Genomic DNA, 17,832 nt, shown 5'->3' with positions numbered 1-17,832 from the left:
GCAGCATGCAAACAGTGTTGAAATTGAAAGACATCATATTTTCTCAACAGCACCACGTTTTCAAACATCAGGATGGATAATTGATTCAGGGGCAACCTGTCACATTAGTACAAGACGTAATGATTTTATCAAATTTGATAATACAAGCCGTGAAACAGTTTCGGTAGCAAATGGTCAAACTGTTACATCAAGTGGTAAAGGAAGCTGTCAACTGGTAATGTATAATTCAAATGGTGAAAAGACAAAAGTGACGGTGGAAGACGTTTTGTATATACCATCGTTTCATGGAAATTTGATTTCAGTCTCAAAAGTACTGAAGAAAGGTTATAAAATTGATTTTCAAGACGCAGAGTGCAAGATACGAACTAACATCGGTGAAGAAATTGGGGTAGGAGATATAAGTAACGGATTGGTTCTACTTAGGCAACAACCGAATCATCAAGCGATGGTTGTTAAATGCAATTCTCAAACCTGTCAACATTATTGGCATAAAATTTTCGGACACCGGGATGTTGATGCAGTCAAGACGATGCAGAAAAATAAAACAGCTAGTGAGTTTAAAATTGTTGATTGTGGAGTGAGACAAGCTTGTGATGTGTGCGTAAGCTGCAAAATGACAAGAGCTCCATTTAGCAAATCATCTGATTCAAAATCTGAAGCAGTAATGGATTTAGTGCACTCAGATGTTTGCGGTCCCATGCAAACGGAAACTCCTGGAAGAAAGAAGTATTTTCTTACATTTATCGATGACTTCAGCCGTCATACCAAGTTGTATTTGCTCAATAATAAGGCTGAAGTGTTCGAGAAGATAAAAGCTTATATGGAAATGGTCAAAAACAAGTTCGGTAAATATCCTAATGTACTTAGATCTGATAATGGAGGGGAGTACACAGCGAAACGTGTTCAAAACTATCTTGAAAGTATAGGAGTTCAATGTCAGTACACAGTTCCCTACTCACCTCAACAAAATGGAGTAGCGGAGAGGAAAAACCGAAGCTTAGCTGAGATGGCGAGATGTCTATTGGCAGAATCAGGATTACCAAATATGTATTGGGGTGAAGCTGTCATGACTGCCAATTATTTACAAAATCGTTTGGTAAGCAAAACCATCAGTTCTACACCATTTGAGTTGTGGGAAAACAAAAAGCCAAACATAAATCATCTTCGTATTTTCGGGTCAAAGGCATATGTTTTGTCACCAGATGTTAAAAGGCGAAAGCTGGATACAAAAGCTCAGATACTAACATTTATGGGTTATGATGAACACTCGAAGGGATATAGACTCGCAGATCTCAGAACAAAGAAAATTACTATAAGCAGAGATGTAAAGTTTATTGACACCGCTATAAATAACCAAAATGTGCAATTCCAGAATAACCAAAAGGAAGAGGTTTTTGTTGAAGGTGAATTCAAACCAACCATGTCAAATTTTACAAATCGTTCTTTCGAAGAACAATCTTGTGATGGTGATTCATTTTGCAGTATAGATCAAGAAAATATTGATGACTTAGAGATTAATGCTCATGAAGCCGAGAACGCTAATGAAGAAGTTATTTCGTCAAAAGAATTGGTACAAAAAGATATTAGTCAGAACGATATATCTAATATTCGCACAGATTCTGGAGTTCGTATATCAAATAGGTCGACAAAGGGCAAGCCTCCAGAAAAGTTAACACTAATGAGTTCTGCGGTTTCTGACATTGTTGAACCAAAAACATACACGGATGCAGTAAATTCGAAGCAGCGCGACAAATGGATGGAAGCAATGACCGACGAAATGTCGTCTCTGAAAGACAATCATACATGGGAGATTGTTCCGAAACCTAACAACAAGAATGTTATAGGCTGTAAATGGACATTCAAACTAAAGCGCGACGCAAACGTTCCGAGAATGTTTCTCCAATTGCTTCTAGTTTCTCGAATAAAATTTTCATTTCAGATGTATGGTCAGCCATGGTATTCTCCATATTGAATTTCATACTACAAATTTTCCTCATAATTCTTACGCTACTGCCAAGATTGTCCTTCTCATGATGCGATTTTAAAATATTCCATGATTCCTTCGCCGTAGTAGCCTTTCTGATGAGCAAAAGTTGGTTGTCCTCCACAGATAATCCGATTAATATTCTGGCATTTTCGTCATTTTTCTCCCATTCATTATTTGCTACCTCTGGAACAGATTCGATAATACATTTCCAAACGCCTTCTCTCCGTAAAATTAACTCCATCTTAAATTTCCAAAGATGGTAATTATCAGCGTTGAGCTTCGTGAACGACGTCTTAACTAAATCCATAATGGCCCATAACCTATTAGAGTACGCTTACAAAGGAATATTTAGAAGACTATCTTCAACGATTTATTAATAGAGAATGAAAAAATATTTTATACAAATTGACAAATTATGAATTCAAAGAACAATTGTTAAAAATTATCGTTTATAAACTAAAGTAGTAAAGTTGATTTCTAACAGACTAGCCATTTCAGAAGATATGGATCATTTGATTTAACTCCTCCTTTTTGTGAGATCGCTTCAAACGGCCTCGTCTGCAGGGCCTTTAGCATAGCTTTCCTGGATACTTCATAAGCACTAAACGTGGTGTTGGTTGTCACATAGTAATTGTTAATGTTTTTTTTTTTTTGAACACTGCTATGAACTGCCGAAGAGTGTACAACTTAATTAATCAAACAATAATGGATACATGGACTGGCCAATGAAATTACCGAGTCTGAGGCTAATTTCGTATAATTGCACCAAAAACGACAATAGTAATTACCCTATTGTCATTTTGAGTCATAACTGCATGCAAATGTTGCCGGCGGCTCCGGTTCAAATGGTCAATTTTTAAGGTTAGAATTTGAACATTGACGGTAACGTTTCTTACACGTTCTTGATAAAAAATGGGCCAATGATGCCACCAACCCAAAAACCACACCAAATTGCCGTTTTTTAGGGATGAATCGGTAACTCTTGTCCGGCATGTGGCTGTGCTTGCGACAGTTTTGCATGTTTAAGCATCCATTCAGATAGAATGCTTCAAAATGCAAATTTGCCTATCACTGATTGCAGCCCGATTCAAGTTTTTAGCTCAATGGTAAGGTACCTCGTTTTTATAGTCCGAATGGCGTGCCGCTGTGCGACATATCTTTGGGGAGAAGTTTTTACATGGTCACCAACTCACAAATGATGCAAGCATTAGGAGGGGATAACCACCGCTGAAATTTTTTCTGATGTCCTCGCCACGATGCGAACCCAAGGCGAACATGCTAACCTCTACGCTACAATGGCCTCTTATCGCTGAGTACTATGTTTCGATAGAAAAATGGATTTCCAACGAGGTGCTGTCAAAGAACAAGAATTTTAATAATAGACTTCTCCGTTTTACAGTCGTAGCTCGAAATGGCATAACACAATGACTTCTACAATGTTCAATATTTTTAAATAACAATTTTCCTTTCCGGTTCCAGACTGTTTTATGTCACCGGAAAAACGTACTCGCTTGAGAGTCAGTGTTTAGTGTTGGATACACATGTCCGGCGGAAAAGCGTTTCAGGAAATTTGACCCTAAGCCTTTTAGGGTTATGCTACTATGGATACGGGATTTCACTGAAATCGAAATAAACATAACCAAAATAAAGCGTTTTTAAAACTGATGATAAGTGTCCTCCCGTTTTCATCACACGACCAGTATTTTTCAAAATATAAATCTATCTAAAAAATGATGTTATGATCCTTAGACATTATCGGATGGCCTCAGCAATGCCCTCTTTATTTTTGCTCAAATTAAAAGTAAAATCTTACAAATTCTTTCCATAGTATAAACATGTTTATGTCTATGTCCTAATTTACTAGATGTGTGTATAATAAATAAATTTTATTTGATTAAGGTTTGTCTGCCATCATGGACTGACAATCGAATGATAATGAAATTCAAGAAGCCTAACCTACGCTGTGATCGAACTTAAAAGTACCAGCTTTCGTATGTCGCTATCCAATCGTTAACGCTCGAGTATTCGGGGAAACTTTCCACAAACTGTTGATACTTTGGGGTGCGCACTATCTTCTGATGTATCCAATGGCCACCAATGCCAATTTCCAAGGAGGGCATTTCGAAAGACCCGCTGGCCTTCTGCAATGTATTGGAAGTTTAATGAGTTCCCATAGAAGTATGAAAGAAAAGTTGAGCACAAATTACCTCAACATCGACGCTAAAGTCTAGAGCTCGACTTTCATCTTTGCCATATGAAAAATAAATGAAATAGGGTTGCTCCCATTGCTCTCGCAGCATTGTGTCATTGAAAGACCAGTTGAAAATTTTGGCATCTCCCTTGAGGCATATGAAAATGGTCATATGATCGGGACCTTGCAAATTAAACTCGAATCGTTTAGTCTCATCGGAATCCAACTTATAGCTGTTCGTAAGTGTAAGTGTCGGTCTTGGTCCAGGTAAATTAGGATCTTCCTCGGTGGGTATCCAAAAACTGCGCTCTCTAGCCTTGTGCCATCTGTGGTTGTACAAAGGCATGCCACAAAACATTTCCGCATCGCAATATTCGCTGACCTTATGCTTCTCTCCTATAGCTTTGATATATTCTGCACGAAAATGTAAAAAAAGCATAGATTACAAAGCGAAGTGAGAAGTGAGGTGCATTTCTTTGGGGGTTTCTTCTTTTCCATTGTAATACTTGCCATCCGCACTATCCCTATTGCGATCTTGGGGGTAGACATAAATTCCTGACTCATGGAGACGCACACTGCCGTCACTATTGTGGAGAGTTCTCTGTACATGCTAAAATGTTTGTAAGAAAGGAAAAGGTCATGCGAAGAATTGAGCTGAATAGAAATGGATTCAAGACTTGGACCTACAATTAACGAATATCTTTGGGTTGCCGTCTTTGCTTTGTAAGGAAAGCCTGCGGGGGTAACAGCGATTATAATGAATAGTATGGTGATGGCCAAGAATGAACCGATTATCGTACGTGTCTTACGGAAGAAGAAAAATAATGGTATCTGAAAAACGATGAGAGAAACAAATGGAAATAAAATAAAAATGCCAACAGGACAATTAGCAACACTTGCGTCTAGGGTACTCGCTGTGTGAAGGAGGATTGTGGATATTTAAAAAATAACTACGTCTACTTACAATAAATCCAGCAAACAGTAGTGCCATAAAAATGGCAATTCCCGCTATTAACAGATCCGGATTAGAGCCCGAACCGGATCGTCCAGCCATTGGAATCATTGTAAAGTATGTGGCATGAGCGATGGACGTATAATAAAGAAAGGGTAGAATTTGACAGATCATTGCAGCGATGGCAAACCAGTAGGCTCTCCGGTGCCATTTAGTGATGAGATTGATAATAAGTGCGGCAATATCGAACAGAACAGCCATCATACACATAAACGATGACCGCAAGCCAATGCTGGTCAATACTATGGTCAGTATGATCAAAAACAGACAATGGGAGTGCATGAACAACTGAATGCGGAAGCCCAAACTTAGTTTATCCTAAACGATGTGAAAATTAAAGGATGCAATTATGTAAAAGAATCATCACTAGTTATGCATGTTTGTTCTTACCTTTTTCGTCTTCTCTAGATAATAAGCCGGTAGTATGCCCATTCCAAAGAACATGGGACAGAAATAGAGCCCTATCAGCATCCAGGTTTCCGAGAACCACGTCAAAGGCCTTCCCACTCCGTCCATGAAGACGGCCACCAAAGCTGTTAAACCCGCAGCCAGGGCCAAGGAAACAATTTGTATGGCAAAAATAGTTAAGTAACGCATCAAAACCCCCTTCATGGGCAGTCCCGATCTGGCGTGCATAAAGAACAGAGAGACGGCAATGGCCAGCAAGGCTATAACGCATACGACCACATTGATGACAATCCCTATGGTCTGGGTGTAGAAGACCATGAACCAACCAAGAAAATCATAAAATATAACATGTCCTTCTGCATGATCCTGTAAAATTGATCAAGTAATAGTTCAAACTTATTAGGGCAATGCTATTTGTTGCAGTGACCGATTGGTTCACTAGCAAACTCACTTAGACTAATTAGGGAAAATTTAATTAAAAGCCACTGATCTGATTAAAAATTTTGCACATTTTAGCTAAGTTGAACTACTAATCAACTAGAAGTATCGAAGGTTGATATGGAAGGTATGAACCGATCAACCCAATTTATTTGTGCAAAATTTCTAGCGGTTTGTCTTATCCATTTGAACGCGAACGTATTTCCAAAGACGGACGGACATGGCTAGATCGACTTAAAATGGCAAGACGATCATTTCGATTTTTTAAGGTGTTTCAATAAGATTGACTAGATCAGTCTCGTACATACTATGGTGATGGCTATGAAAAACAATTAATGGATTGATGTTCTATGATATAAACAAAAACTATTCAATACCTCTGGATTGTCCATTTCTGGTGCATTTGCAACACCCTTCGCCAAGACCACTACATTATCGCCAGTATTTTGCAAGGACCGTTTGGAGATGATATTGACTCGATCATATTCAGTGTGGTAGACGTATCCATTGAAAATATAGGCCATGTCGAATCCTGAAATGTGTAATTTTCGTGCAAAGAGATATGAATAAAAAAAGATAAATCATTGGAAACTAAGAACTAAAGCATTGAAATGTAAAACAATGTTAGGGTGGCCCAAATCTTGGATCGTATTGGCCAAGTTCATTAGACCAATTCATTGTATACGCAGAAACTAAAAGTTTATCTACATAAGTCGGCTTGCACTCTATGGATTCTCGATTCGAGAAATTGGTTTATGTGGCGACAGCAACAAAAAAAGAAGTGTTATTTCATCACCATAAAGGCAAAACAACTAAATAATATTTATCTATCTATAGTATGGTTAGGCTATGTGGATTTTTAATGGCAATTTAACTCCAATCAGATTCTTGTGAACATTTTAGTCCATTTTGACACCAAAGGAACAGAAGGAAACAACGCCTTTTACCCCGCCTGATAATAAACGTTTAGTGAAAACTTTACTGTATTGTACGGATAATCGCTTTACATCAACCATACCATATGGTAACCATATGAGTATGGTATTGTTTTCACAAAACAAAACGGGCTTAATATGGTTTAAATTTTTTCTTTTGTTGTACCATTGAACCAATCAGATCGCTGGTTTACATCCGCTAATTCAGACAAGTCCTAAAAGAAATTAGAAGCTTAAGTAGAACATCTTCATGGTAGTGCCGGACAAGCCCTGCAAATATTCTATGGTTTCCTTTTTCTCAGAAATACGTTCTCCAGAGATTTGGTCATTGAGAAGATATTTATACCAGCCGTCGCACAATGCGATGGGAAAAATATAGTGGAAATAAGTTTGCCATTTGTTAACGGATAAAGATATCTTCACAAAATGATGTTATATCTGAGGTATTATGCAGACTGTGTGCAATAGAAGGTGTGGAAATCCATTGGTGGGCCTTCAAAATTGTTTTCGGGCTGCCAAAAGCGCATTTATGGTCCGATTTTCAAAATTTTTTATTTGCTCAAAAAATTCCTAAAAATATTTGTAACGGTTGACTGAAGTGACGGATATTGTAATATGATACAATCGGTATTTAGATTGAAAATCGGTTCACAAATGCCTTCCTAAATCACAAAATACGAGGTCAGCCTAGACAAAAAAAAAAAATCCAAAAAAATAAGTTTGTAAGTGAAATATCTCTACAACAATTAGAGATATTTGTGTTCAACTATAAAATATATGCGTATGGAAAGGAAGGACTTGCTTTATTACAACATGTTCAAGCTGAAATCAAAAATATTACATTTTTTGCCGGATTATTAAGGTAAAACACACAAAATGAGTCCAAAATATACACATTTCTGAAAACCCAAATTCAAATTTATTTTATCATAAAACCAATACCAATAGTGATATCATTCTAGCTTTACAGCATTTTATAGACGGTTATCTCTTCTAAAAATATATTTACATTTTGGCTACATTTCTTGGCGAGAATACCCAAAATGCCCATACTGGGAATAGATGTTTGCAAAATCGCCATTTTTTTAAGTAAAATGGCCGTAGAGAAAGAACTCAATCCTTGGATGGTGCAAAAAAAACTTTGTATGTATTTAAGTACCACCTGGGGTAACAAAAATTTGTTATCAAGTTGAGAGTTTGAGCTTTGCCAAAACACAAATTATAAAAATTGCATATAAAACGCATCTACGTTAAGCCTCTTTGCAGCTTTATTGAATGGTTTTGGTCAAGTTTTCTATATAGAGACGAAACAATTAAATTACCTTTGTTGATCAAATATTACGATTGATTTGTAAAGGGTGATTTTTTTGAGGTTAGGATTTTCATGCATTAGTATTTGACAGATCACGTGGGATTTCAGACATGGTGTCAAAGAGAAAGATGCTCAGTATGCTTTGACATTTCATCATGAATAGACTTACTAACAAGCAACGCTTGCAAATCATTGAATTTTATTACCAAAATCAGTGTTCGGTTCGAAATGTGTTCAAATTTTGACAAATTTTGTTCAGCGATGAGGCTCATTTCTGGTTGAATGGCTACGTAAATAAGCAAAATTTCCGCATTTGGAGTGAAGAGCAACCAGAAGCCGTTCAAGAACTGCCCATGCATCCCGAAAAATGCACTGTTTGGTGTGGTTTGTACACTGGTGAAATCATTGGACCGTATTTTTTCAAAGATGCTGTTGGACGCAACGTTACGGTGAATGAACACATTTCGAACCGAACACTGATTTTGGTAATAAAATTCAATGATTTGCAAGCGTTGCTCGTTAGTAAGTCTATTCATGATGAAATGTCAAAGCATACTGAGCATCTTTCTCTTTGACACCATGTCTGAAATCCCACGTGATCTGTCAAATACTAATGCATGAAAATCCTAACCTCAAAAAAATCACCCTTTAGCTTGCAAAACTTTTGACTGAAAAATCAGACCGTGAAAATCGGCCAGGAAATGCCTTCACAAACAACAAATCAAGAGAAAAGACTCTGCCAAAATTAAAAAAAAAAAAAATTGTTTGTCGAATTTCTTGCACTCTATAAAAGATATACCGAACACAAAAGTATTTTGAGCACTTTTCAATTTTGTATGGCCGAGGGACCAACTTTGAAGGTTCAACGATGGGCTACCGGGCCTTCTAGAGCCCTGAAATTTTGCACATAGTCTGAATAACACCACAATATAACCGCAGAAAATTTCATGAAGATATCTTTATGCGTTCCCAAATGGCAGATATATTTCCTCTAATTTTTCTACTGTGCGTCGTTGGTACATTACATCTTAGCCATTCCGAGCTTCTCGATATACCCAGCCCCAGTTTTTTCAGGGGACCTTTGTCTAGCCAGTCCAATGTCCACATGGTGTCATCCTGGATGCGGCTGTGATGTACAAACAAGTTATCCTTTGGATACGCCTGAATTGTGAAGAGAAGGCGGAGTTTAGCAACACCATACTTTTGCTGACTTTTAAATGTTTTTTGCTATGCCATTCTAAGCCAGACAATATTCTGCAATGGAATCTCAATTGTAATAAAAGAGTAAAATGATTGCAATAAAAACACAAGGGCTTGGCAGTACTCAGAGATGGCATGTATGTCGGTTTTTACGATTTCGACTGTCAAAAAGTTATAAACGTCGAAAACGTCATATGCATGTACGAAACGTATAAAAAGCAGTAAACGTCATACACCTCGTAAACACTTCGCTATTTGTTTAGTTTTCATGATATTGTTGTTGCTATAACGCCTATATAAATTTTCCAAAATTTTAAATATGATAAAAAAGTTTTTACTTAAAATCTTTTTACTATCAGCGCTCTGCCTTTCGGAGCAGTCTGACTACGTTAAGATATTCACAAATGCCGCCAGTATGTATTAGTGAGGGAGAATAACAGTTAAAAAATATTTTTGATATTCACGCCAGGATTGGAAATCTGACATTTTCTGTTATGCACCAGTGTTGCCATATTCACAAACTCACAAAAATTGAAAATAATTGTACGATTTCGTAAACATTTTTCAATTATGTGAAAAACTAATTTTTTTAGCTAGGTAGGTTTATGACGTTTTCGGAGGCCATTGTAGCGCAGAGGTTAGCATATCCGCCTATGACGCTGAACGCCTTTAGTTATAAATTTTACTTATATTTGGACTTTTTTCCTCGTATTGTTTTGACAGGTTGGCAAATGGCAAACAAACAGACTTGCACTGGAAACTTTTGTGCGTTTTTTTGCCCTTGACGGCTTATCTATCCAGTACTAAAATAAAACACAGCATATGTTTGCCTACACCTTTCCTTCCCTAATGTAGAGTGACTTACCACACCTAACCCGAACAAATGGAGCAAAAATCTATATATTTCAATCGAGTCATTTGGATACAATTAACCTATGAAAAGCTTACCAGGTACTCCTCCATAGTCTCTGAAGATGCGAAAGTCTGTGTCGGACGGAATAATGCCCGCTTGGAAAATCTCCTCTCCCATGGATGTGGCAAATGGATGTGGCACTTTCCGGTAATAACGCATCAACCATGGATGCTCAGGTCCAGATTGAAATAGCACTTCCCGACCACCACTGCCAGCAGCATCCAAATTTATCAAAGCTCTGAAAAATAGAGTAACAACTAAGATGAAGAAGATTTTCATGGCGGTAGGTATTAAATGAATACCTACTTGCAATTATTGGCCCACTTGTGCTGAGTAATAAAGGCATGCGATGCTTGTAGCGGATTCTCTTCTGCTCCATTGAATAGGAACACTATGGGATGTTTCAGAGGTCCATTCGACTTGGCTATCACCCTCATTACCTCCAACATGACAACGATCATAGAGCCTGCATCTCCAGCTCCAGGACTGCCGGGCACACTGTCGTAGTGACTATTGATAAGCAGGTAATTCTCGCTGGTCGAATCTTTGGCGCTCATTTTGACCACAACATTCTGTATCGATTGGTACATGTTGACCATGGACCAGTGCACATAACTGCCCGTTGCCAATTGCACGTCAACCTCGAACTGAAAGTAATCGCTAGCCTGCGCCTTGACCTCTTCGATTTGCTGCCTGAGGAAATTTACGGCTGTCACCTCGTTGGCCTCACTGCCCACCACCTTGGGTCCGATGCGTGATAAGTTAATCAACTGCATTTCCGCTCTTTCGGCTATAAAGGCATCAGGATGGTCAATTTCATCTTTGTGATTGAGAGCATTTGGCAGGTGATTTATTTGCGTTACCACTACCGCCACATAGAGAATAAGCCAAAATGCTGCAAAGAAGGGTGCATAGTACCAAGGAATCTTTTTGGGCACTTCAAAATCCACTTCAATGTCGTATTGTGTTTTGAACTGAAAGAACATAGAAACCCAACTGTGTGGTCTTAAATCAAGACTAACAAAAAAGTCTCAAGCACTTTAAACAATTGGGTTGCCCAAAAAGTAATTGCGGATTTTTTAAAAGAAAGTAAATGCATTTTTAATAAAACTTAGAATGAACTTTAATCAAATATACTTTTTTTACACTTTTTTTCTAAAGCAAGCTAAAAGTCACAGCTGATAACTGACAGAAGAAAGAATTACAATTACAGAGTCACAAGCTGTGAAAAAATTTGTCAACGCTGACTATATGAAAATCCGCAATTACTTTTTGGGCAACCCAATATTTAATCGGAAAAATTCAAAGTGAACAAATTTTCGGTTATTATCTCTTCCAAATTAATGTACCCTAGTTCGCAGAAAATGTACAAGTTCTTTTAACCTTTGGCCTCTCAAGCTATAAAATTTATTTTTTTGTTTAATGTCTTAAGTTTGTAGCATCCGTTTATGGTTTCTGCAGTAAAAGGCAGTAAAACGTGTTGTGTTTTTGTTAGTTGCCAATTGTTGTTGAAATTCGAAAATACCTTCGCTGACCATGATAAAATAATTATTGCATAGGCTATGATAAATTTTGCGGGACTTTTCTAAGTTCTTTTCATTTATAGAAAGTCATAAACGGCTGATTAGCACGGACAGCAAGGCATTTTAATGGGTTCGGTATCATTTCTCGAAATGTACATTCGATTAAAATTGATACACGTTTTAATGGTTTATGGCCGTTGCCGTGTATACACAACACTAGTGTGTATACACATAAAACACAAACCAAGGAGCTTTGAATATGCGTTGAAGGGAAAATTTAGAAATAACCAGGATTGTGTCCCCCTTTTCTGCACTTTCTCCCTATGCAGTTTTCGATGTCAACAACATGATAGAGCGGTGAAAATTTCACTATCCACCTACACCTATTTCTTTCTCCCTCTCACCACCATCAAATCTTAGTTCAATACTAGCATCAGTTTGAATTAAACAAAGAAGATTGTGTGGTCCTGCCAACAGCTTTCTTTTTATCAAAAGTACGCAGTTTCTGATACAATCGAAGTTATTGACTTTTTTCCGATGGATTTGGATCCTCGACCAGGGTTTGACATGCAGCAATCTTGACAAGGGAAAATATTGGTATCTTTTTAGAAAATCAGTCCATTACTCTCTCGCTCTCTCGGGTCAACGTAACACATTTCTCAATCAATCGAAATTTTTGCTCTTTACAACGCATAGTGCGATAGAATCGAAAAAATATTGTATAGTATCAAACATTTAAGAACGGATAGAGATAATTTATTGGAATTTTGAAAGGTTGCAGCTGGGCTGTTATCGAGGTCAAGTATCTAGATGAGCAGGGCCTTAAAGCTGGCCACCTCGGCACTTCGAAGAAATTGTTCGAGGTGTAAAATCTTTGCTTCCACAAGAAGAAACTAGAAAATGCCGATTTGGAGATCATCATTGCCCGAAATGGGTATATTGGATATCTTTAATAAAAAAATTCGGGAATTATTTATTTTTTGTTTTGGACACTTATATCTGTAAAATTCAAAGAGTCATTAAGCTATCTCTATTCTTTTGCTTCTTATAACTTTTTCAATTTGAATTTTCGTTATCCAAATAATTCAATTTTTATATCCTCCTTATACCATAGGATAAGGGGATTCTAATTTCGTCATTCTGTTTGTAACTCCTCGAAATATTCGTCTAAGACCCCATAAAGCATATATATTCTTGATCGTCATGACATTTTAAATCGATCTAGCCATGTCCGTCCGTCTGTCGAAAGCACGCTAACTTTCGAAGGAGTAAAGCTAGCCGCTTGAAATTTTGCACAAATACTTCTTTTTAGTGTGGGTCGGTTGAGATTGTAAATGGTCTAGATCGGTCCATGTTTGGATATAGCTGCCATATAAACCGATCTTGACTGCTTGAGTCAATAGAAGGCGCAATTCTTATCCGATTTGGCTGAAATTTCGCATGAAGTGTTTTGTTATGACTTTTAAAAACTGTGCCTCATATGGTTCAAATCGATCCATAACCTGATATAGCTGCCATATAAACCGATCTGGGATCTTGATTTATTGAGTCTCCAGAGGGCATAATTATTATCCGATTTGGATGAAATTTTGTACAACGGTTTCTCCCATGACCTTTAACATACGTGCTCCCATATAAACCGATCTCTCTATTTTACTTCTTGAGTCCATTAACTACTCGAATTGGCTGAAATTTTGCACAATGACTTCTACTATGGTCTCCAATATTAAAATCAGAAGATGAAAAAGTTTCTGTCAACAACCCATGTCCAAACTTAAACGTTAGTAGACGACTTGGGAGTGAGAGCGGAAACAACGGAGGACATGTGGTGAGTTTTGATAAAAATTCATTTTCCACATGATAAGGCGGGACTCACAGAGACACCGGAAACTTCGAGTAATCAGATTGATCGAAGGCTTATCATTACAGAATTTATGATAAAGGAAGCCTTGAGGAGGTTCAAACCATTTAAGTCACCTGGATCTGATGGAATATTTTCGGTGTCACTACAGAAGGAGGCGAACTATCTGGCAACCCCGGTATTGTGAATACCATGATAAAGAGTAGGACATCCAACGAACTGCTCAAACTCATAAAATAGAAGAATCCTTCGAGCCCAAGACGCGCAGATTGGCGGTATGCATTGACATCGAGGGGGCTTTTAACAATGTGTGGACCGACAGACTGATCCATTCCGTAGACAAGTACCGGATGGATCGGGTCCCTAGAGACTGGAAAAACCATATGATAAGGAACAGGTGGATAGATTGTGGGTCTATCGCCACTCCTATGGGTGACTACCTTTAATAACCTATTACGAATGCTGACTGAGGGGGATTTTAACCCATCTACTACGCAGATGTTATAATGCTTCTAAGGGGTAAGGATTCGAACCAGCTATGCAGAAGCGCCAAAAGGGTCTTGCAGATGGCATACGACTGGGCTAGACTCAATGTTAACCCAGAAAAGACTGAAATTTGCTTTAGGAAGACAAACTGAATTGGAAGTGTCACATTCAGAAGTGTGCCGAGAAGGCTCACACATGTTGGGCACTACGTGGACGGGCCGTAGGCTCGAAATGGGGCCTGAATCTGAGGATAGTCCACTGGTTCTACAGGAGTTTGATTAGGCTAATACATACTTATGTCTCAGTAGTTTGGTGCACTGCAGTGGAGAAAAAGTGCAACGCTAGGATAATTTAATAGGTTGAGAGCACATGTTGTCTTGGCATAGACGGAGCGATGAGGACCACACCCACTTGGGCAGGGGAGACTATTCTAGATATCCGACCCACAGACATACAGATCAAGTGTGAGGCCGCCATTGCTGCTATGAGACTTAAGACAATGGGAGAATGGATTGAGGATAGGAGCAGGTCGTACCATCGTGGTATACATTTTTTTTGGACAAACAAACACAAAATTTCGATTTCAGTGCAACATATCGAAAAAATGCTACACTTGCACAATCGAAATCACCATAAGAGAGATATTGTAGACGTGAAGCGTAATTTTTTGTAGGGATCCTTAGGCATATCCATTGGAAATCGGACCACAAGTGAAGATTTGGCAGACCGTACAATTTCTCGAAATGCAGAGGCGACCAACTTTGTGCCCTGCCAAATGGCACCCAGACCTTGAAATTTTGCACTTAATTTCAATAACACTTCAGCTCTAACATTCAAAATTTCAAAGAGTTATTTCTATCCATTCTCAAAAGGCGTCCGTCGATTGAATTTTAAACCAAAAAAATAGTAACAGGTCAGCTATGGATTGCAATCTAACATCAGTTTGGCAACCCAACATCTTTTTTGCAACTTTTTACAAATTTTTATTTGATTGTTTTATTTCTTGGCAACGCAATTGTAATTGAATAGAAATACGTAATCGGCCCATAAAATAATTTTCAATGGTGCGTATGAGTTATAAACTTTATTTTATGGGACTACGTATACGCGAAGTTTAAAAGGATTGCTTAAACCAGTGATCAACTCCGGGAAGTAGCTATGTAGACCAACAACAATGCGTCAACTGAACGAAGCCACACGAAGTTGCTTACACTGTACGTGTGCTGCTGATCGCCCGCGGGCATAGGAATTTATGTGCGGTTGTGTGTTTTGTGGCCCATCAATGGATTAACCGTATGCACACTATTTCTATGCCCATGGGCTTATGTTCTGTCACACGCACACAATAATGTGCAATAGTGTGTGTGTGTGTGTATTTGTTCACCTCTGAATCAAATACAAACATAAATAGTTTGAATTTCTATTGAGAACTTCAAATGCAACTGCTCATGCAGCTGGACATAATGAAGTGTTCACAATAGGCTATTTGTATCATTTTCGACTTTTGATGGATTAAAATATCAACAGCAGTTATGTACATGGCAACGAAACTAGTTACACATATTTTTTTTGTGACTTAAATTGAAGATTTTCTAAAAGGTTGCTAATCTACATTGTTAGCCCACACTCTAAATATATGGTTGAGTCATGGAGATGCGATAAGTAACTTGATGGCTGAACAGTAAAATTATAAAGCTATTTTAGGCGATGGTCAGCAGAAATATCACAGGGAACAGTCGGACAACTGGAATCTATAGGACTCCATGCCCTAGCGGATGTCGCATGATAAATGGTAATGGTGCATTCATTACACGAAGTTCATTAAACTGCTTACAAATCAGCTTTATGAATTTAACTGAACTATTTCTGTATCTTGGGCTCACTGTGGGCCGGAGTGTTTAAATGGGTAGAGAGCGAATAATCATAGTTTCATGTTTATTGTAATCGGCTTCCAAGATCGGAGTTTTTTTTCTACGAGAACTCGAATTAAACTTTCAATTGCTTTTTTCTTTTTCGTTTGAAAATTTGTCTATCAATGTTGTAGATGTTCACACAAACGTGAATTCATACATTTCTCATTAACTCTTGATTAATGCAAACATTTGAATTTTATCGGTGGCAATATTGGAGGGTTTATGGCCAGCATAAATGAATAACCGTTTTTATTTTTAAAAACTTCCATAAATATGTTTATCTTTCGCTTCCTTATAATCGGTTGTTGTTTTTTTATATTCGCCAACATTTGAATTGAGTTTGCGAAATTTTTTTCTACTTGTCCAAAATTTGTGATGCAATCATGAAGAAAGTGTGGTCTAAGGCCTGAGAGTAATATTTCTACAATTAAGTTATATTTCAAGTGCATGGGATCACAGCAAAAGAGTAGCATAGAATATGCTATTTTATAATTTTTTTCTTTTAAAAGATCCTGTGATTTGTTGGGTCACATAAATTTGTTTTTAGTTTAGTTTTATTTTTTAGTTTAGTTTTATTTGCTGAATTTCAATTGTTTTAAATTTTCACTTTTTGCTAATCGCAATGCCATAGCATGTGCTATTTTAAAAATGAACACCGTTAAAATTATTTGTACACGTTTGCAATATTGTTATACATACACCCATATTCTAAGTTGCTATCCTTTTTTTGAAGGCAATTGTACACACACACACACACGCACAAGGCACAAGGAATTTTGTAACAGCTATTTAGGCAAATCCTTTGAAAAGGATATGTTAGCCGTACGATCGCTACAGCTGTCCAAGGCAGATCCTTCGAAAAGGATATGTCAGCGGCTGGCGAGTGTCTTCTGTGTTTAAAATTTCCCGCTGCGAATTATCACGTTTTTCGTTTTCACTTTTAAGAAGACGTCTTTTCGGCCACGAGTTTCATATCCAATTAAAGAACTTCACTGGTGTTCAGTGTTTCAAATATCCAGAAAATAAAGTCTCATTCTGTGGCCGTAGTAGGCGTCGTCTTATCTGAGAGTGTAGATATCGAAATCGATAAAAAAAAATTGTACTAATTGAATGTCAATATCGGCTATACACAAATGTCAAGCTATTGTTCTATCACAACCAATGAGCAGTTCTGAATACACATTCAAGGCAATGATGTTGTTAAGGTCATGTATGTGTGTGTTTATTTATCTCGGCGTCACATTATTCTTATACCAAATAATGTGTCATCCGACTCCTGGAGCGTAGACTCATTATCGCCAAAGTTATTTATGCTAAATTTCTTAGATATGATGGAAGAGAGGGAGAATGTTTCGCAAACGTTTAATTGCTTCGATTTATTGTGAGCTGTAGCTAGTATGGCAATTTTCTAAACAAAGTGCTGAATAAAATTTTCAACGTTCATTTTCACCATGATTGCGGTGGTGTCAAGTCGACAGGGTGCTTCTGAATATAACATAGCCTCATTGATGCTCAAACAATATTGAGAAATAAAGTAAACTATGAACAAAAAATTGTAAGTAAAATAACATATTGGGTTGCCCAAAAAGTAATTGCGGATTTTTCATATAGTCGGCGTTGACAAATTTTTTCACAGCTTTTGACTCTGTAATT

At 37.6% G+C, this 17,832-nt stretch overlaps 1 protein-coding gene across 1 annotated transcript; it reads right to left on the bottom strand.

Annotated features, from left to right (window-relative positions):
- Positions 1-3,739: 3,739 nt before the first annotated feature.
- LOC106090164 (endoplasmic reticulum metallopeptidase 1) lies at positions 3,740-17,271 on the bottom strand. Its single transcript, XM_013256264.2, has 10 exons — positions 16,879-17,271; positions 10,703-11,370; positions 10,432-10,634; positions 6,414-6,568; positions 5,581-5,964; positions 5,143-5,508; positions 4,866-5,009; positions 4,689-4,788; positions 4,195-4,592; positions 3,740-4,128 (listed from the first exon to the last, which is right to left on the bottom strand). The coding sequence occupies exons 1-10, from the start codon at positions 16,882-16,884 to the stop codon at positions 3,961-3,963; spliced, it is 2,592 nt and encodes an 863-aa protein (XP_013111718.2). The 5' UTR covers positions 16,885-17,271; the 3' UTR covers positions 3,740-3,960.
- Positions 17,272-17,832: the final 561 nt, after the last annotated feature.

Source organism: Stomoxys calcitrans, chromosome 5 (genome assembly GCF_963082655.1).
Source record: "Stomoxys calcitrans chromosome 5, idStoCalc2.1, whole genome shotgun sequence".
Classification (NCBI taxonomy): domain Eukaryota; kingdom Metazoa; phylum Arthropoda; class Insecta; order Diptera; family Muscidae; genus Stomoxys; species Stomoxys calcitrans.
The sequence above is the reverse complement of the archived record's forward strand: the minus strand, read 5'-3'. Positions and strand labels throughout refer to the sequence as shown.